The 22,607-nt window shown below is 37.9% G+C and overlaps 1 protein-coding gene across 3 annotated transcripts in view; it reads right to left on the bottom strand.

The window, feature by feature from the left end:
• Positions 1-1,364: 1,364 nt before the first annotated feature.
• DENND5B (DENN domain containing 5B) overlaps positions 1,365-22,607 on the bottom strand; it is a 174,336-nt gene continuing 153,093 nt past the window's right edge. For 2 of the 3 annotated variants that reach the window (XM_072654371.1, XM_072654373.1), the window contains exons 20-21: positions 11,520-11,694; positions 1,365-7,055 (exon numbers count right to left, since the gene is read on the bottom strand). In XM_072654371.1, coding sequence (XP_072510472.1) covers positions 6,872-7,055; positions 11,520-11,694 — 359 coding nt within the window. In that variant the 3' untranslated portion in view covers positions 1,365-6,871. The remainder of the gene's footprint in view (positions 7,056-11,519; positions 11,695-22,607) is intronic. The other variant, XM_072654374.1, reaches the window with a different exon arrangement.

Below are 22,607 nucleotides of genomic sequence, written 5' to 3'. Positions count from 1 at the left end.
TAAAGTATTGTTTTTTCCCTATGGTGTGGTTTTTTAAAAAAACTATTTTAACCTTTTTTAACCTTAGCTTTGAATTCTGAGACACTGGTATAGGACTGTCCAGCATAGTGTGCCTACATCAAAGAAGGGACCTTGCTCTACAAGCAAAACTGCAGTAGCTCAAAAGAAATGTGAGATGTGCAAAACTTAGAGACATTTGCAATCCAGTGCCTGACTTGTGTTAGAGCCTTCTGAGTTTATACTGATTTGATCAGCCACAATCAGACACACTGTATCTTGACCCTGACATAGTGATATAATTTTGGTCCTCTTTGAGCACAAAGGACAACACCAACTTTCCTTTTAAGTATTCTACATTTCAGTCAAACTGGCCTACTAGTTGTTGCTCAAATTTTATATTCTGCTATCTTCTAATTCAATGCCAAAGGAAAAGGTCTTCCATTTCTCAAATGTACTCTCTCCCCCTCTTTGCCTCTTACTGTGAAAACTCAGGTACCACCTATTTGAAGTCTTTTTTGATCTCCACTTTCCCCCTTTATTTTAATGACATTACTCTTGAAATTACCTTGTATTTACTTGTCTGTATATATTAAACCCCCAAGCACAACATAAGCTCCTTGAAGGCAAGGATCACTGCTGCCTTTGTCTTTATACTTCCAGCATTTAATACTGCCCTGTATATATTATGAATTTAGATAGTTGCTGAATGTAACTGAATAATGTAAATTGAATGAGTAGACAAAAAAATCCAACAAAACCATGAAAACAGAATTCACTCTTTTTTACTGCTCCTTCCATATGGCTATGTTTATTATTTATTTACATACCCGAATGAGAAAGATAGGAAAAGAGTAACATTTAAAAAATATAGTGAAGTTAAAAAATACTTTCAATTCCAAACTCTTGAAAGAGTTCTGGTTTCAAGACTCTCTTTACATGATCTTTATCTATGAATTAGGACAGTAGCTGCTATAAGTGGTATGAAACTGAATTAGTCTGAATTAAGTCATGTGACAGTCACCTCTTATTCTTATCAACGTAGTTCTAGTAGAGCAACTTCAGGACTTGGGGTAGAGCCTTCCATTTTAAAAGACAAACTTCACATGGTCTCTGTGTGTATAAATGTAGATATACATACATACATGGATGTGTTACATATACATGTAAATATGTAAACATATACATGCATAGATATGTGTACTTACACTGGACCTTGGCCATTATTATCTGACTATATATGACTTATGGCGACCATGCGGTATGACACAATGGCTAATCCACATGATGTTATATTTTCACTGCCTCTTCATAGCTTATTGATGTTTAGGTTAAGCAAGAGTCTAGAGTAATAAAATGACACAGAATTTTAATCTCATAGTTTTATTTGTAAAGAAAATAGCATGAAAAGCCATATTTAATTGTACTTTAAAATCTGAAAAACCCAAGACAGTTTCTGTGATGTGTATGTTAAAGTGCTTGTTATAACAATTTTTTAAAAATTAACAGGCTTTCTCATTTAAAAAAATCTAGTTCTTATTCTATTAGTTAATGGTATGTAAAGACAAAATATAATGGTTTAAATGTGGAGACACTCACTTGAGGGCTTTTCTTTAGTTACATGGGGCACAGTTACACACATTTCAAGTTCGTAACATGTTAGGGCATTTTTCTATAAGTTTTATAATCTCATTTGATTGAAAACAAGAACTTATTTGCCAGAAGTTAAAGTGAATCCAGGTCCAGCCTAGACATTTGTTTCTGCCCATCCTAATCTTTCCTTTCTATCTCTTCTACCCTCACCCCTACCCCAGATACCAAAAATTCGCATATTGCTTTGCAAGTTACTTGTGCCAGAAAGGAGTTTACTATAATAAATTAATATAAATGATGGCACTAATGAATTTGTATACTATCTTTACCAGGCATGTGTATGCACATTTTAATGGTAGAATTTCAGGCAATGGGGCACCAGGATCAGAAAGATATTTGGGGGGCAGGTATACATGTTCCAGGTTTTTCAAATCATACTGAATAAGTAGCTATTTACTTCATTTGACATTTCAGTGTGGGTAGCCTCAATATATTAGTCATTAAATACTACAGAACTTGACTGGATTTAAGGGAACGGCAAATACATACTCGATAGAAGATAAGGGACATGAAATAATTTTCTCATTTTTCTTCAACAATACAGAATAATATAACAATACTATGTAAGACAGACCTTGAAATCACATGAATTACTTGGACACAGGATTCATTCTGTACAAGAGATGGGCTTTAGCCTTCCCTGCAACTCCATTCTTAATCAATGAAAGCATATTAATACTGTAACATAAACAGCTTAGAAATCTGGGCTTTCAGCATGCTGAAACAGTTCTGTAAACCTCCAAATTAAAATAACCTACAGAAAATCCATAATTTGTATCAGAAAGGAGAGATTTCATCATGAAATGAAACATTTCTAGTGTTGTTAAATAAATATTCCACCAGGAAGGAAAGGGACTCAGTTTCTGAAGCATACTTCAATATACTGAAAGGGATAACATGATCACACACATATGCTCTCTCTCTCATGTTATTACCTAAAAAAGGAATATATATATATGTATATGTAATATATATTATGTACATACACACATATATATACATATATAATACTTTCCCATATTATTTATATGGTATGAAAAAGAATTTTTAAAAATTGCTTCTTTTAGAATAAAGTGTTAAAGTATGAGCCACAGGTTAAAAAAATTGTGGATAAGATTTAATATTGAGTCAATAAACTTATGAGTCATCATTTGAAATGAATTTTTAGATTAGTAGAGAGACCAACTGTTACTTTTACAAGTGATTTGTTTTTTACTTATCTCCCTTCCCGGTGTGAAGGAAAGAGGGATAGTATTCTCTCTGTACCCTCGGGAAGTCTACATTTTCTCCATTCCACCTTTCTGTATACCTTGCTTCCTAGTCAGATGTTGAGGCTCACACTCTGTACTCTTTTGTTCTTGTTTCAATGAAATCATAAGTGCACCTACGAAGGCACAGATTTAAGCTAGAGAGAAATCATCTGTAAGATTACGGTAACTGGGTAATAACCAGGATGTGCATAAAAACTACTGTATCCTAAGTATTCTGACTAAAGATTTTGTTTATATTTTAAAGAATAACGTGTATTTTTTTCCAATTTAAAAAAAAAACGGAATATTTCCCAAAGATTAATTTAAAAACATTTTCTTCTTGAGCTGCCATTATGTGAAAATATTAAGTATGATCTCAGCCATTTTATTTAGTCTAAGATATATAGGTGAGAAGGAATTTTCAAGTAAAAGAGGTGTCATAAAATAATGCAACAGATTCCCTTTAAGAAATATACCAAACAAGAGTTTTTTCCTTATTTCAAAGATGCCTAAACCATTCAAAAAATTCTTTTGGGTGTTACTCTGCTGGATGCCTATATTCTTGTATATTTGTTTAAAAAAAAAAAAGATTGCATTATTTCCTAGTCCTATCTGAATGAGATTTTAACAAAACATTTATTCATGAAACTTCTAGGTATTGCTTTTCAATGCAGAGGTAAAATCTCAGGAGCATAGATGGTCCAAGAGTCTTAGGTTTTATCTACAAACTCAATATTATCTAGTCCTTCCCTTCTGGTATTCATTTAAGTTGTAATGATTCTGTGAGTGCAATTTTCTGGGTAAATAATACTGTATAACTGCATAGATTCTGAGGAGGTAGAGGAATGAGGAAGGGGATTTTTGGGGGGAAAAAAGATGACTACTACTGCTGCTGCTGCTGCTACTACTACTACATTAAAGGGCCTGTCTTCTACTGTGGGGAGTAGGAGACAGGATCAGAGACTTTGTTCTGACTAGCCATGCCACAAGGATGAATAGCTTAACCTCTCTAGGACTCAGTTCTCTTATCTTTAAAAATAAGGAGGTAGGACTAGCAGAAGCCTTGGGTCCTTTTCCAGCTTTAACATTCTATCCCTCTTAAATTTACGCAAGGCATATTTTAAAAGATGGTCATATGAACACTGAATTAAAATAGAAGGATGGAACAAACACCCACTGATTCTAAATTCAAAGGACCTGGGTTTCAATTCCACTTCTGCCAATGACCTTGGCAAGTCACTGTTAATCCATAAGATGAAAGGGTAGTAGTAGATGGCCTCTTAGATCCCTTCCAGCTCTAAATCTATGAGCTTATAGAATCACTGATTAGCTACAAAACTCATCTGATTCTTGCAAGTCAATGGTCAGGCATAGAAGACTCCTGCTGTAACAGATTTCAGTGGACAAGGATGAATCTCATATGCCTGTGGTTTTCCATATCAGCAGCAGAATTATAGACATTATTATGGAAACCATGGCCAATCAATTTTATGACAGCTACAATGCTGATTCCTTTTTTTCCTGTGTTTCCACCTTGTACCGTGCTCTTAAATGTATTCATGGTTATTCTAATACAGCCTTTAGGTAGTGTAGGCTAGAGTGCCAGACTTGGGAGTCAGGAGGATCCAAGTTTAAATCTTGCTCAGACACTTAGTCATAACAATGTGACACTGAGCAAGTCACTTAACCATTCTCAGCCTTAGGTTCCTCATGTGTAAAATGGAGTAATAGCACCCATGCCATTGGGTTGTTGTGAGCATCTATGAGACAACTTTAAAGTGCTAAATCGTTCTTGTTCTTCCCCATGTATCTGGTGACATTAAATGGAATATTTCCTAAAGGGATCACCCTAAATTAACACAGTATGTAATGAAGGTTCTAGATGAGATGCAGTACACTTATTATTTGCTAAAGTCTAACATAGGTTAAAATACTGGAAGGGCTATTTCTTTGATTTTCAATCACATCTTAGAATTACTCATTTCGTCTGAGCCTCATTCACAGGATTTTAGAGTTGGAAGGGAAAACCTTAAGAAATCACTTAGGATTTTAGTTCATTTTTTTCTTTCATTTAACGGATGCAAAAACTCAGGCTCAAAGAAATAAAATAACTTGCTTCACTCACATAGGTACCAAAAGGATGAGCCAGCATGCGAATGTAGGTCTTTGGACTCTAAAGCCAGCATTCTCTCTATTATACCACATCCAAAGGCAGTGGACAATGCTGCCCCAAAGTAGCAAAAAATGAGGACCTCCAATTAGAGGTGATTTGGGAAAAGAGATCAATCAGACGTACTAAGGCTGACCGAGAGGAGAGGAACTGAACTAGTTGTTCGTCCAAGTTAACTAGTGAAATCATTGAACTCCAACTACTTTAAACAAAGGTAACAAAAGCACCAAACCAGAGAGCCACTGATAGACTCTAGTCATTCCCACCCGGCCGACCTTGCTTTTAATAATAATCAGCATTTACAGGGTGCTTTCATGTTTGCAAAGCACTTTGCAAATATCGCATTTCCCACAACCCTGTGAGATAGGCGCTGTCCATTTTAAAGAAAAGAAACTGAGGCTGACAGAGGCTAAGTGAACAAGTCACATGGCTACGTGGCTAGTACGTGTCTGGGCCAAGATGTGTATTCCAGTTTTTCTGATTCCATCTTCAGTGTTCTATCCACAGCGCATAGCTTACCACTTAATTTTTAGAGTCTCCGTTCTCCATCTATTTGTGCCTGATGTGTTGCCTGACTTGAAATATACTTAACTGTACCCCTTCATTACCTTCTGCACTGTCATCGGAAAATGGCTTCACAGAGGTATTCTAAGATAGCTACTGGTTTTCTTTTTAATAAACCTACCCTCCATTTTCTTGGGGAGTACAGATAGGGAAGAAATGATAAAATTCTTAGCTTCAACAAGCTGGTGCTTGTGGTTATCTCAGAAGGCTAAAAGTACCACTGCTGAGTGTACATAGCCCTGGTAAGATATAGTCTACTTGCTCCTTGCAAAGAATGAATATGAGGGACACGGTGAAGCTCCTGTCTTCTCAAGTACCCAAATGACAAGAACGAAGTCAAGCCTGGCCGAGCTTTCCAGAGGATAGCACAATTATCTTCCTATACTGTGAAACAAAATTCAGCAGAGATTCTGGGGGTCCAGTGTTTCAAATATTTCAAATATAGCTGACCTGAAAATTTTTGTGCTGACCTGAAATTTCCTTCAAAGATTTGAAATGTGACTCACTGATGAAATGCATAAAAGTTTGTAACTTAAAAGACACACATGAGAAAAATCACTTACATCATTAGATAAAGTAGTTTACATTCACATTAGTAAGGACAGTCTACAAGAATGGTAATGGCTACATGTTGATACTTGCTATGTTCCTTTGCAATACCTAAAAAAGGTTCTATTGGGTTTACACTATATTTACATATTAACTTTTTTCTTGACATTTCCACTTTCATTTGCTTCTCCCTCCCTCCTGTTTTTATTAAGCTACTTATTTTTAGACACAAGAACATTCTAAGAAAATTTATGACTAATAATTTCTTGAAGATAGCTTATTTACACAACCTAACACATGAAAATATTCTATTTTATACTAAACTTCAGGTTCAAATGAACTATAATACATCATTTAACCTTGATTACAGCTTTACAATAGTTCAGAAAAGGAACACTCCTGGGAATCTACCTCCTGGATCAGGGGATGCTTTGTCCTTCCAGGGACACTACCACAACACAGAGGGCCTAGCAGGTCCATATATACATGTACATAGCTTTCTTTTGGTGTTGATCCTTCCCTGACAGAAGAACTGTGCCTGTGTATATATACATAGATGTATAAATATACATACATACATACCTAACTTCCCTTCCAAATACCCCTTTTGCCTGGGAAGGGCCAGCAACATAACAAAGAGGCTGAGAAAGGTAAAGAACAAGGACCCACAGCTTTCAGCAAAGCTCAGTTAAACATCCACTCCTTTAACAAGTGATCCTTCTAAGACAATACTGAAGTCCTGTATTGTCTGCAGGACACGGATGAGGGAGTTGACGGTCATATGATCTCGAAGGAGAGCATTTTCCTCATACATTCTCGTGATGGTAGGACATTCAGCCAGTAATGGAATCCACTGGGGGAGCAGGTGATCCCTAAAGGCCAAAACAAGAGGAAATAATAAGAATGTTTAGGTTAAAATAAGAAGTGTGAATATACCACTAATGAAAATGAAATTAAAGCAATTATTAGGAGTTATTTTGCTCAATTGCATGCTGAAAAATTTCACAATTTAAGTGAAATGGAAGAATATGTACACAAATATAAACTTAGATTAACAGAAGAAGTAGAATATTTAAATAAACCTATTTTAGAATAATACATTGACAAGACCATAAATGAGCTTTAGATGGATTTACAAATGGATTCTAGCAAACATTTAAAGATCAACTCAGTCCAATACTAAGTAAATGATCTGGAATAACAGGCAAAGAAGGAGTCCTCCCAAACTCCTTTTATGAAACAAATAAGCCAGGAAGAGCAAAAATAGAGAAAGAAAATTATAGATCAATTTCACTAATGATTATGGATATAAAAATCCTAAATAAAACACTAGTTGGGAGACTACAATAATATATCACAAAAATTATACATTGTGATCAAGTGGGATTTATATTAGGAATGCAAGGATGGTTTAACATAAGGAAAATGGTTAACAAAACTGAATAAACAAATAGTAACAAAAATCATATGATTATGACAAAATACCATACTCATTCTATTAAGAACATTTGAAAGCACAGGTATAAATGGATTTTTCCTTAAAATGATAAGAAGAATTTACCTAAAACCACCAGCAAGCATTATTTGTAATGGGGACAAGCTGCCTTCCCAGTTAGATCCAGAGTGAAACAGGGATGCCCATTATTACCAATATTATTGAATACTGTAGTAGAAATGCTAGCAACAGCAATGAGAGGAAAAAGCAATAAAGGAATCGGAATGGGTAATGATGTAATACAACTCTCTTTTTGCAGACAATCTGATTAGATACTTGAAAAATGCTAGAGATTCAACTAAAAAGCTGTTGAAAAAATAATTTTAGCAAAGCAGTGACAGAAAATAAAATCAGCATTTCAATATATCACCAACAAAATCCTGTAATAAGAAATAGTAAGAGCTATCCTTAAAATAATGATAGCCTACAATACTTTCCAAAAAAAATCCAAGAACTACATGAACATAGTTATAAAATATTTTTATACAAATAAAATCAAATTTAAATAATTGGAGAAATATTAATTGTTCATGGGTGGACAGATCCAGTATAATAAAAATGACAATTTTACCTAAGCTAATCTACATTATTCAATGCCATCTCCACTACAAAAAATTGTTTTATTGGACCAGAAAAAATAATAACTAAATTCATGCGGAAGAAAAAAAGATTAAGCATATCAAAAGAATTATGGAAAATAAAGTAAAATGTTAGATCTTAAACTATATTGTTACTAGTCATTTTTCAGTTGTGTCTAACTTTTTACCCTTTTGGAGTTTTCCTGGGAAAGATATTGGAGTGTTTTGTCATTTCCTTGTCTAGCTCATTTTTACAGATGAGAAAACTGAGGCAGAATTAAGTGACTTGGCCAGGGTCACACAGGGTCATATAATCTGAGGCTGGGATTTGAACTCAGGTCTTCCTGACTCTAGGTCCAGCATTCTATACACTGTGCCACCTAGCTGTCCTCAAGCTATGTTATATGGCAGTAATTATCAAAACTATCTGGAATTGGCTAAGAAACAGAAAGATCAGTGGAACAGAGTAGACAAACAAGACACAGTAGTAAATGATTACCATAACCTAGTGTTTGACAAATGTAAAGATTTAAGCTTTTAGGATAAGAATTCACTATTTGGTAAAAATGTTGGGAAAACTGAAAAGCAGTCGGGCAAAAATTGGGTATAGACCAATATCTTACACCATTTATCAGGATAAAGTCAAAATGGACATATGACCTAGATTTAAAGGGAGATGTCATAAGTACATTAGAGGAACATGGAACATTTTACCTGTCAGTCTTAAGGATAGGAGAATATATGAATAAACAAGAGATAGATACTTTTGATTACGCTAAAGTGTTTGTTCAAATAAAATTAATGTAGCCAAGATTAGAAGGAAAGCAGAAAATTATGGGAAAAAATTATAGACAGTTTCTTGGATGAAGGTATATCAACATCTACCTCAAAAAGAGACGGAACTTTGTCAAATTTATAAAATTATGAGTCATTCTCCAGTTGATAAATAGTCAAAGGCAGTTTTTGGATGCAGAAATCAAAGTTATCTATAATTAAATGAAAAATGCTCGAAATTACTCTTGATTAGAAAAATGCAAATTAAAAAATATAAAATCTCACATTTATCATATTGGCCAACATGATATAAGGACAAATCTTGGAGATGTGGAAAACTTGGGGCACTAATACACTGTTGATGGAACTGTGAACTGCTATGGCCATTTTGGAGAGCAGTGTGGAATTAGACCCAAAGAGTTATAAAACTGTGTATAGCCTTTGACACAATCCCACCACTAGGTCTGCTTCCCAAGGTGATCAGGGAAAAAGGAAAAGAACTTAAATGTTCTAAGATGGTTATCATAACTCTCTTTGTGTTGGCAAATAACTGAAATTGAGGGAATGCCTATCAATTAGGGAATGGTTAAACAAGCTGAGGTATGTCATTGTGATGAAATACTACTGTACCGTAAGAAATGATAAGCAGGTTAATTTTAGGAAAACTTGTATAAAACATTGGAGTGAAATGAGTGGAACTAAGAGAACATTGTATACAGTAACAGCAATATTTTTTGAAGAATGACTGTGAATGACTAAGTAATTTTGAGTATTATAAATATTTGTATGGTAAATACAAAGGACCTATGAAGGAAGATGCTATCCACCTAGGCAGAGTGTGATTTCACATCTATATCTATAATCTATCTATCCGTCCGTCTGTCTGTCTGTCTACCTGTCAAGTGATGGCTTCCTCTAGTGCGGGTTGGGGAGAGAGGAAGGAGACAGTCCAGAACTGAAAATGTAACAATAAATAAAATTGTAAAAAAAGAATGGTTAGATTGCTTGCTAGATAGTTTAAATTTAGGTGCCTCCAACTCAGAATAATGCAGGATATGGGGCTGATTGTTACAAAATCTAGATAAGCTCTGAAATCAGTGGGAAAGGGAACCAAAGCTAGTCAATAGGAAATTACTAGGAAAAATAGGCCCATAATCAACAGTGGGATATTTGGGGGAATAGCCTCATTTGAGAATACCTAAGTTCCCAGTTGCAAGCCTGCCTCCCTCTCCTTTTCTTGTTCTCCCAGCTATTTATAGGTTTATGGGTCTATACGTCTGAGCCTTTGTTACTATAAAATTCCTTAATATGGGCCTGAAAAGTAGATACTTTGAAACCACTGTGTAAACGAGTGGCAAAATAACAGACCCAAGGACAAGCTGGCTATAGGATCTTGGCCACTTATAACATTGACGCTAATTCCACCACCTTTAAAAATGAAAAAGAGGACCCTGATGGGATGGTAGCCTTCATTCTTTACAGGGATTGTATTCAGAAGAATGAAATAAGAAATGCTAAAATGTTCTAAGCTGAAAGAAAAATTAGCATTAGGGATTTTTTTTCCGATCAGTCTAATAATCAGACTGATGAAGAGATCTACAGAAATTGCAAGACATGATAGAAAACTTATGGCAAGGAGCCTTGAAAAGCACTGTAAAATGAAAGAGGGCATTTATTATAAGGAGATGTAGAGACTTCTCAGTCTTACTACTTAAGGAGGAAAAAAAAAAATCCCTCATAATCTTCAATGGCTCCTAATTAGCCCCCCAGAGCAAATCCATTTATGAATAAATAACTAATCAATTCGAACTGAGATGCCAGTAAATGATATTTATGTCCAAGGCAGATATAACTAGCCCATTATAAAATGCTTTCGTTTAATTTAACAATGTATCTCTAACATAATTTTAAAAATCCAAACCCATAGGGAACCTAAAAACAGAACAAAATAAAAAACTTTAAAATATGTCTTATTTCCTATTATTCCATTAAGAGGATTTGTTCTGTGAAGTTTGGATTCAATCAAAGGGCAGCACTTAAGGACCTAGTGTGCCACATGTTGCCTCAAGGCCACAAGTTCCCCACCCCTGTTCTAGAGGTATTAGTTAATGGAAGGAACAGTTCCTATGTGTCAATTTTAGATAAAAGTAATTAGAGAGAGCCATGTTCTCAAAAAGAAGAGAACATTCTTAGTGCTGGAAAATCTCTTCATGTTAGTAAATTTATAACAATAATACAATGTACTATGTAAAGCCTGAACAGTCCTCTATAACGAATACTTTATAGATACAGTAAAACTAGTGAATATCTTAATCTTATAATCATTCCCCCTGCCCTCAACATTTACCTAAAGATAAACTATCTCAAAAATGGAAATGGAAAGAGATAAATGGAGAATTTTGTTAAGATAGGGCGTATATTCAACATAGCTCCAGGGGTCCAGTGTTGAAAGGTCAGGTTAAACAAAACCCCCAAATCTGGATATATACCTTGTCCCAAGACAAACCAGGATCTGGAATTTGCCATCTTTTCCGATGTGCCTGGGTGCAGTATTGATAGCATTAACATAGTGGCAGAAGGTTTTGCAGGATGATTTTTGAGTAAGGACTTCATCTTCGGTGTCCTCAATCTGATCAGTAGTTTCAAAATAAGCAACAGCTTTCTCTGGAAAAAGAGGTCACAGTCACCCTATAAGGAATACCGATTCAATTCAATAGAGATTTAAGCTCCTACTAAGCGCTACCCACTGAGCTTGGCTCTAGGGATACAAAGACAAAAAAATAAAAAACTCTCTGCTTTTAAGAAACTTACATTCTACTGGGAAAACGTGACATTGTACGTGAATAAATAAACAAGAAGTACAAAATACTACAAAGTATAACGGGGAGGGGACACTTGGGTTTCCCTACCCCTGCTGTCTAGTCAATGGACACATGGGAGGAGAGGAGGTGTAAATTTATTAAATGAAGGGTTAAAAACCATCTATTCTCTGTTATTCCTTTATAAAGTTCCCTTTGTTAGAATCTCAGAATAGCTAACTATTGTCTGGCAAAAGGTAAGATAGGCCACCTCCTTAGATAGGCTTAAAAAAATGTAGGCTATATTCTCTAGAGAAACATATGGAGAGTGGAGGGTAAGAAGCAGTTTCAAGTGTGACCTTTGGCAAAAAAGAAGAGCTATCTGTGGATTCAAGAGACCGTAGCCTTGGCAGTCAAGACTCAAAGTGAAAAGAGGAACTAAGCTAGGGAGCACGGGTGAGCAGACTGCCTGGCAGAGATACTGTGCCCAGGAATGGTGGGGGGACGGCATGACGCCACCATGACAACGGGATCCTGTGGTAGCAGAGATGTACGTTGTATTGGCCATATGTTCCCCATATATAGGTATCACACCCGTGGACTGTAAGTTTGTTGTAACCTTTTCCATTGCTGCCGTGCATATTGGTAGAGTGTGCCCTAGGTTTGGGGGTGTGGGGCTGTGATGCTCCTGTTCTTACAAGGTTTTGAGATAATTATATTTAGTAGCTAACTATTTAAGGTAAGTGTACCAGAGGGCGCTTGTGAGCTAGTTTTATATCTTTGAATATTCAAGAGAATCCTTGAATTTGTGATGGTAGCCACCGTTTAGGGAATCTAACCCCTGAATGTGAGTATCAGTAAGTTGGGGAGGTGGCCAGATAAAGTGCTACAAAAGTAATGTGAAGAAGGAGAGAGTGCAATAACTGCTCTGGAAACAAGCACCGAAAGGAAGCCTGTATAGAGATGAGGAAGTACGCTCCAGAAGTGCATGGGGGCCAACTGTACAAAGGCACTGAGGTGGGATATGGAAGTTGTATTTAAGAAACAGCTCATTATAATAATAATGATAACGATAGCTACAAACTAGCATTTATGTAGCGTGTTACATATTCTATTTCATTTGATCCGCACAACCTTGTGAGATAGGGATGAGGAAACTAAGGCTGAGGGAGGTTGTGACTTGCCCAGGGTCACACAGTTGGCAAGGGTCTGAGGTAGGATTTGAACTCAGCTCTTCCTCACTCCAAGTCCATGGACAAGAGCTGACAAATGATCAAGTATAGACAGACTTTGAGGAGAATTAAATTTAAATGATGACTAGAAGGTTCTGAACCTGGGTTAATAGAAGGATGCTGGTACTATCACATCAGATAGAGGTCATGAGAGAGAATGAACTTCAAGTTGAACTTCAAGGTTCAGAACCTGGGTGACTGGAAGGATGTTGGTACTTCAGGAGATATGGTTTGGAGGAAGAATGGGATTTGGGGAAAATGTAAGTGCTATTTTATACATATTACAGAACTGGAAGGGACCTTTAGGACTCTCTAGACTAACCCCTAACTGACAGAACTTCCCACTACAACATATCCAACAAGTGGTAGATAACCAGCTTCTGCTCGAGGAACTCTCCCTGCAGAGGTGGTCCATTCACACTTTTGCACAGCTCTAATTGTTGGGTAGTTTTCTTAAGCCTAAATTTACTTCATGCAGCTTCCACATATTGCTCCTGTTCTGCCTTTAGGGTCAAACTTGAGGACTACTATATTTTTGCCCCAAAGCTTTCTCTTTTCTGGGCTAAACACCTCCAGGTACTTAAACTGACCCTCATATAAAATGGTCTCAAGACCTTTCAACATCCTGGTTGCTCTCCTACGGATGTACTCTAATTTATCAATGTCCTTAAACTGTGGTGCCCAGAATGGAAAATAATACTCCATATGTGTTCTGACCAAAGCATAACACAGATGAACTATTATTTCCCTATTCTTTGGAAGCTATGCCTCACTTAATGCAGCCCAAGAACAATAACTTTTCTGTTTGCTACATTACCACTGCTGACTCAAACGAAGTTTGCACTCCAGTAAAACACCCCAAAATTTCTCTGATTCCAACTACTTATATAGTTGATATTTTGTACCCATATTTTACTTTCCATTTATTGCCACTCTATTTCATCTTATTACATTCAACCCAAATGTTCTAGTCTAAGATGTTTTTTACATCCTGACTCTGTCATCCAGTTTGTTAATTATTCCATCCAGCTGTGTGACACTTGCAAATTTGATAAGGGTGCCATCTATGCCTCTAACAATTCTTACAAATAGCACCTTGTTAAGCGTACCTCCCTGACGCACAACACCGGAGCTCTCTTGTCAAATTGACACTGAATCATGAAAGACCATGAGTCTAGTCATTAAATCAGTTCTTATTGTTTTGCGGTCCATTCAACATCTCTCTATCTCTTTTGCAAGGATAATGAGAATTTTTTAAATGCTTTGATAAAATGTAGGTAGGCTTTCTATTCTATAACATTCTCTTGAAAATCTATTTAGTAATACTATTTTTAAAAAAGGAAGCAAGGATAGCTCAGCATGATCTATTTCCAACCCTGATGATATTATACTATTTCTTTGTAATCATTGCTTATTTTGCTAGGTTTTTGCTAATGTTGAGTTTGAGATGACTAGAAGACATCAGGTAGAAGATGTCCAGCAGGCAGTTGGTATTACGGGACTGGAATTCATGAAAGAGATTAAGCTTGAATATATAGATTCAGCAAGTATCTGCAAAGATAACTTGAAATCCTGGAAACTGATGAGATTACCATGGAAAAGAATCTACATATGGAAAAGGCCTCAGGGTTGTACTCACTTTGTGGAGGGGACACAGATGATGATCCAACAAAAGGAGCGGTAAAACAGGTAATAGGATCAAGAGAGAGAAATTACCGAAGCCAAGGGAAGAAAAGAGTGTGATCAGTAGTGGCCTTACGACGAAATCCAGAAGGGCTGAGAGCTAAGAAAAGGAGGCGGATTTAGTGATGTGATCACTGCAGTGAATGGGTGGGATCGAAAAGTGAAGACACAGAGGAAGCAAGTGTAGCAAACTTTCCAGGACCTTAGAGAACCACCACCACAAGAACAATTAGAATCATCTGCATTTATGTGGCATTTTAAGGTTTGCAAAGTACAAATACTAACATAGTTTATACTTACAACAATCCTGGCCCATAGGTGCTATTATTATCCCCATTTTACAGATAAGGAAAATTAGGAGGCAGAAAGAGATTAAGTGATTTGTGAAAAGGAAAAGAGACAGAAAGATAAAAAGTTTAAGATAGTTTCAGTCTAGGGAAGGACAGGTGAGATCGGGGCATATTTGTGGGGAGAAGCCACCTATGGATAAGGAAAGACAGATGAGATGAACAGAGGTAATGACTGAGGGGACAAGTTCCTAGAGAGATAGGAATATTAAGAGAACAAATAAAGGCCTTGGCTTTGCAAACTCGGAATCACTTTAGTTGTTTATTTAATGTCACAGAAATAAGCTATTTCTAGAAATGCCGCTGATGGTTTGCCAAAGGTACACTGCCCCAAAGCAGAAAGAACTAACTTTATCATCGGCTTCAAAAGGCATTCCAGAGCTCATATGGGACCATGATGAGAATCCACAGAAAACTCTTATTTTTGTAATAAACTACCAGAGACTTACTGACTTATCTAGACACCATTTCAACAGGACTGAAAGTTCAACTCTTAAAAGACACCTTCATTTACTGGATCAGACTGAGATTTGGGAATAGGGCAACCCCCTCCTTCCCCCCAACTCCTACCAGCAAATTGTTTTTACACACAAAAATACACACATACACACAAAGGTACTTACACAGCTTTTTCCTTAAGACTTGCAAATTCATTTAACAATCAGTAAGGTAAAGGCATCAGGATAGTAAATCAGAAAGTGTGGATACTAAAAATCCAGGGCCATACCCTTGCTGCAAGTCAACAAACATTTATTAAGTACCTGCTAGGTGCTAGGCATTGTGCTAAACACTGGCAATATAAAGGAAGTGATAAATTAAACAAAAAACCCCATTCCGATCCTGCAATCCTACAACCCTTCATATCTGGTTAATAGATACGTACAGTGAAGCCAAATCAGCAAATCTGAGGGAGGAATTAGCACGTATCTCAGAAATGGCATATATGGAAAGAGAATGAAGATTTTAAAATATGACAATGGGAATGGCTTGGGAGTGGTATGCGTTGGTGAGATGGTTTTACTTTTTTTTTTTTTTCACCTAAAAATTAAGAGTTAGGTCCAAATCAAGAAATTGTTTTCACTTTCCTTTCCTTATAGAACTCAATTTGATAAGCTGCCTTAGGCAGTGGAAAACCAAACATAGATTATAAAGCCAAATATTATTACTTACTTGAAATTTGTTTTAATTAATTCCACAAGCATGTATGACATGCCTACCTAAATGTACCATGTCAGAAAAGGGAGATATACATTTTATATTGCTTTACTTAAATAAAATAGTTCCTGCCTCTGAGAAGTTCTTTATATAATTTAGTAGTAGATGAAAATTAGTATAATTTATACTAAAATATAATTTAGTAGTAGATGTGAAAATTAGTGAAAAACAAAAGAAAATATAACATCCATAAGTACAAAGTATACATCTGGAGGATTAAGAGATGACTTCTGGTAGAAGGAAAGTTTCTTTGAAGAGATAGCATCTGAGGTGGGTCTTAAAGGATGATGTTTTAAAGTTGGGTCTTGGGGGCGGAGCCAAGATGGCGGAGTAGAAAGACGCACATACACATAGCTCCGAACCCACAACCCACAGAACGGCTAGAGGGGACCAACTCACGGTGAATTCTGCACCCAAAGGCCACGGAATATTGGAGCGAGGGAGATTTCTGTTCCGGAGAGACCTGCAAACCTCTCGCGGGGGTCCTTCGTGCTGCGGACTGGGCGCTGGGACTGGGAGCAGAGGGCAGCCCTGCAGCGGCCGCGACACCGTGAGAAAAAGATCCGAGCGGGCTTCGGGGACGGGATCTCCAGCGGCCACGCGGGTCCCTCCACCCACAGAGGGACCTGCAAACCTCTCGCAAAAGGTCCGTCTGCGGACGCGGAGCCCAGCCCAGACCTGCGGCGGCCGCAGCTCCGAGAGGTACAGATCCAAGCAGGCTTCAGGGACGGGATCTCCAGCGGCGGCACAAGCCCCTCCACACACAGATGACGGGGGTCGGTGAGAGAGTCTCTTTGGCAGGTTGAGAGGGGAGTGGGGTGCCCCCATGGCTCGGGCCCCCCGGGAGATAGAATCTGAGAGGCAGCTGCAGACAGGGGCTCCCCAAGCGGGCGGGAGCCTGGATCCATTGTGGAAGGTCTGTACATAAACCCCCTGAGGGAACTGAGCCTGAGGGGCGGCCCTGCCCTGACCTGACCAACTGAACTTAATTCTCACACTGAATAGCAGCCCTGCCCCCGCCAAAAGCCCTAAGGCGGGAAGTAGCATTTGAATCTCAGTCCCCAAACGCTGGCTGGGAGGACCAGGAGGCGAGGTGGGTGTGAGGAGAATTTTCAGAGGTCAAGTCACTGGCTGGGGAGAATGCCCAGAAAAGGGAAAAGAAATAAAACTATTGAAGGCTACTTTCTTGGAGAACAGACATTTCCTCCCTTCCTTTCTGATGAGGAAGAACAATGCTTACCATCAGGCAAAGACACAGAAATCAAGGATTCTGTGTCCCAGCCCACCCAATGGGCTCAGGCCATGGAAGAGCTCAAAAAGAATTTTGAAAATCAAGTTAGAGAGGTGGAGGAAAAACTGGGAAGAGAAATGAGAGGGATGAAAGAGAAGCATGAAAAGCAGATCAGCTCCCTGCTAAAGGAGAACCAAAAAAATGTTGAAGAAATTAACACCTTGAAAACTAGCCTAACTCAATTGGCAAAAGAGGTTCAAAAAGTCAATGAGGAGAAGAATGCTTTCAAAAGGAGAATTAGCCAAATGGAAAAGGAGATTCAAAAGTTCACTGAAGAAAATAGTTCTTTCAAAACTAGAATGGCACAGATGGACGCTAAGGACTTTATGAGAAAGACAGATATCACAGAACATAGCGAGAAGATTGGAAAAATGGAAGATAATGTGAAATATCTTATTGGAAAAACAACTGACCTGGAAAATAGATTCAGGAGAGACAATGTAAAAATCCTGGGACTACCTGAAAACCATGATCAAAAGAAGAGGCTAGACATCATCTTCCATGAAATTATCAAGAAAAACTGCCCTGAGATTCTAGAACCAGAGGGCAAAATAATTATTCAAGGAATCCACAGAACACCGCCTGAAATAGATCCAAAAAGAGAAACTCCTAGGAACATTGTGGCCAAATTCCAGAGTTCCCAGGTCAAGGAGAAAATATTGCAAGCAGCTAGAAAGAAACAATTCAAGTATTGTGGAAATACAATCAGGATAACACAAGATCTAGCAGCCTCTACATTAAGGGATCAAAGGGCATGGAATAGGATATTCCAGAAGTCAAAGGAACTAGGACTAAAACCAAGAATCACCTACCCAGCAAAACTGAGTATAATACTTCAGGAGAAAAAATGGTCTTTCAATGAAATGGAGGATTTTCAGGTTTTCTTGATGAAAAGACCAGAGCTGGAAAGAAAATTTGACTTTCAAACACAAGAATGAAGAGAACCATGAAAAGGTGAACAGCAAAGAGAAGTCATAAGGGACTTACTAAAGTTGAACTGTTTACATTCCTACATGGAAAGACAATATTTGTAACTCTTGAAACATTTCAGTATCTGGGTACTGGGTGGGAGTACACACACACACATGCACACATGCACACATACATAGAGACAGAGTGCACAGAGTGAATTGAAGAGGATGGGATCATATCTTAAAAAAAAAATGAAATCAAGCAGTGAGAGAGAAATATTGGGAGGAGAAAGGGAGAAGTTGAATGGGGCAAATTATCTCTCATAAAAGAGGCAAGCAAAAGACTTATTAGTGGAGGGATAAAGAGGGGAGGCGAGAGAAAAACATGAGGTCTACTCTCATCACATTCCACTAAAGGAAAGAATAAAATGCACACTCATTTTGATAGGAAAACCTATCTCACAATACAGGAGAGTGGGGGACAAGGGCACAAGCAGGGTGGGGGGGAGGATAGAGGGGAGGGCATGGGGAGGAGAATGCAATCCGAGGTTGACACTCATGGGGAGGGAAAGGATCATAAGAGAATAGAAGTAATGGGGGACAGGATAGGATGGAGGGAAATATAGTTAGTCCTATACAACACAACTAGTATGGAAATCATTTGCAAAACTACACAGATTTGGCCTATATTGAATTACTTGTCCTCCAAAGGGAAGGGGTGGAGAGGGAGGGAGCTAAAGAAGTTGGAACTCAAAGTGTTAGGATCAACTGTAATGTTCTTACCACTAGGAAATAAGAAATACAGGTTAAGGGGTAAAGAAAGCTATCTGGCCCTACAGGACAAAAGAGAAGATGGAGACAAGGGCAGAGAGGGAGGATAGAAGAGAGAGCAGATTGGTCACAGGGGCAATTAGAATGCTTAGGTTTGGGGGGGGAGGGGATAAAAGGGGAGAAAATTTGTAACCCAAAATTTTGTGAAAATAAATGTTAAAAGTTAAATAAAAAAAAAATAAAGTTGGGTCTTAAAGTATTTCAACAGAGATAACAGGAAAAGGCAGAAGTGGGCAGACGTGACTTCAGAAAAGGCATAAAGATGAGAAAGCATTGGATGTATTTGGAATCTAAAGAGTAGGGGAATGGAGGGGAAATAAGATTAAAAACAGATCAGGGAGAGAGAAATAGCAGGCTCTTAGAGTTTGGACTTTATTTGGTTCGTAGTGAGGAGCCAATAATATAAAATGATGTGATTAGATGACGATTAGATGTACACATTAAAATTAAATTGGATTGTAGGGGGTAGAAGACTAGTTGCATAGGGACCATGCTCTCAAGAAGAGTGCCTAAATTAGTAGTGGGAGTCAGAATGGGAAGGAGGCAGGCACAAGAGATACCAGGGAGACAAAATCTGGAGGACTTGATAACTGAGTGAAAGTGTAGGTTGAAAAGAGAATGAAAAGATTTTTAGTAAGATTTTAAGAATGGGACTTAATGTGACTGGGAGAATGTTTTTAAGGACATTAAGGGAGGCTTTTTAACAGAAATTGGGATGTCTGAAGCAGAAGCTAGTTATTTGGAATAAAAGCATGACTGTTGTAAACATTTTGAGTTTGAGGAGTTGGTAGAGAATCCAGAATTATGTGGCCTAAAGCCTAAGGCTCTCAACCCAGAAGGGAAATCAGGTGAAGAAAGAGAAAAGATTATCAAGGAGAAGAGAAGAAAGCTAAGGATGGAGCAACAGGAAATATCTACCTACGGGGGAAGGAAAAAAGAGAACCAAGAGAGGACAATGTTCTGAAAAGCAAGGGAATGATTCTACTGGTGGTGGTCAACAGAATAAAATATTAAGAGACAGGCTCGTGACAATGAAGGCTGAAAGGCCATTCATTTTACAATTAGGTCACTGATGACCTTTGAGGAGTTTCAGTTGAGTGGTGAGGATTAAAGCCAGACTACAGTGGGCTGAGGAGAAAGCAAAGAAGTAGAGTCTGATACAAACTCCTCTTTTATTTAATATGGCAGTGAAAGGAAGGATGGAAACAAGGCAGTAGTGCAGAAAGTCTTGGTGGGAGAGTTGGAATACTGGATCCTCATGGCCACTTCCACACAGAGTGAAGGACTTCCAGAGCAGATGAGGTGATAATGTCACACATGCTTTTTACACGTGTGTCTCACTATTATTAGGCTATTATTTTCTTTCTTTTTCTTTCTTCTTTTTCTTCTTCATCCTCCTCCATTATCTTTTTTTTTTTCAAAAAGCTTTTATCTTGCACAGATCTTTCACTTTTGATTTCTTTCAATATAGCTCTACAAAACAAGCTTTAAAACAAGTCCACTGTGTTGAAATGGAGATACCTGACTATGCCTTTGGCTTTCACTGAATGGCCAACAATAAGCCCAGCCCAAGCCTCTGTGGCTCATTGTTTAGGTTTTAATGATTTAGGATGAGTGTAACTAGCAATTTTTTCTGTTCTGGCCAGAAACTCTGAGGATCTTCCCCTATCAGACTGATATCTTTGGGATGATAAACAGGGCTACCCTTGGTCTCAGTTCTTACCTATCTCTTAGTGATTGAATCGAAGTAGCCTCAGACAAACTGATACCTGGGAAAGACATTAGTTTAGAAAGACCAAGGTCACCCACTGCACCCTGGGCCATTGCCAGTCACCTTGACCTTTGTCTTGCCACTGCACTCTGAAGACTGGAGGAAAGAGTGAGACTGATGACTTTGCATAGCTCTGCCTCAATCAAATCCAATTCACGGGTCCTCTTCAAGAATGAAGAATGAACAACACTTTTACATTCTCCCTTTGCCTATTCCCTTACACTCCTCCTTTGAAATTTATAGTATCAAATTTTCTACCCAACCCAGATAAAAGTGATGGCTTCTGCATGGTATATGTATGATGGTGCCCCTTCTGTCCTCAGTCATTTCCCCTCCTTTCTTAAGTTTATCACTTAACTGAAATGGCTTTTTCTAAAGTTACCAAATAATCTCTTAATTGCCAAATCTTAGGGTATTTTTCTCCCCCCAGTCTTCATCCTTGTCACTCTTACCTTTCTCTTTCCGGATGTTTTCTTGTCTGGAGGTTTTCATGACAGTTACTCTCTTTTGGTTCTCCTCCTACCTAAATTACTCCTTCTCAGTCTCCTTAGGTTATCATCCAGACAATGCTCCCTAACTGTTGGTGTTCCCCAAAGCTCTATCCTAAGCCCCCTATTCTTCATTTGTCTTTTAGTGACTTCATCAGCTTTCACAGTTTTAATAAATATCTCCATGCAGATGACCACAAATTTATATATCCAGTCTTACTGTTTCTCTGGATCTTCATTCTCACATCACAAATTGCTTATTGGCCATTTTCAGCTGGATATCATTCAAACAACATTTCCAAAACAGAAATTCACTACTTTTCCCCCAAAACTAATCCCTCTTCCATACTTCTCCATTTCCGACCAAGGCATCACTATTCTCTCAGACTCTCAGGTTTACATAACCTTGGTGAAATCCTTGATTCCTCACTTTCCCTCATCCCACACATCCAACCATCTGTCAAATCTTGCTTTTTCTATGCCCACAACATCTTTCCTGTCTGACCTCCACACTCCGTTCACACAGCTAACATTTTAGTTCAGGCCTTCACCACCTCCCCCCCAGATTACTGCAATATTTTTTATGAATGGTCTCCTGGCTTCAAGTCTCTCTCCACTGCTGTCAAATTGGTTTTTCTTATGCACAGATCTGACACAGATCTTACCATTTCACTTCCTTACTCAATTAACTATAGTGAATTCCTATTGCCTATAGGGTAAAATATAAGCTCCTTTGTCTAGTTTTTAAAGCCCTTCACAACGTGACCCCCACTTATCTTTCCATCCTCAATGAACATTACTTCCTTTCCCCACACTCTCCAATCTAGCCAAAGTAACCTGTTCCTGACACAAGATGCTCCATTTCTCTCCCTCTAATTTCTGTGTCCTTGTACTGGCAATCTCATATGCTTAGAATTCACTTTCTTCTCATCTCAACCTAATCCTTCAAGACATAGCTCAAGCATTACCTTCTATATGAAGTCTTTTCTGTGCCCAACTCAGTACCCGTT

This window comes from Notamacropus eugenii, chromosome 3 (genome assembly GCF_028372415.1).
Source record: "Notamacropus eugenii isolate mMacEug1 chromosome 3, mMacEug1.pri_v2, whole genome shotgun sequence".
Taxonomy (NCBI): domain Eukaryota; kingdom Metazoa; phylum Chordata; class Mammalia; order Diprotodontia; family Macropodidae; genus Notamacropus; species Notamacropus eugenii.
This window is presented reverse-complemented; position numbering and strand designations above follow the sequence as displayed.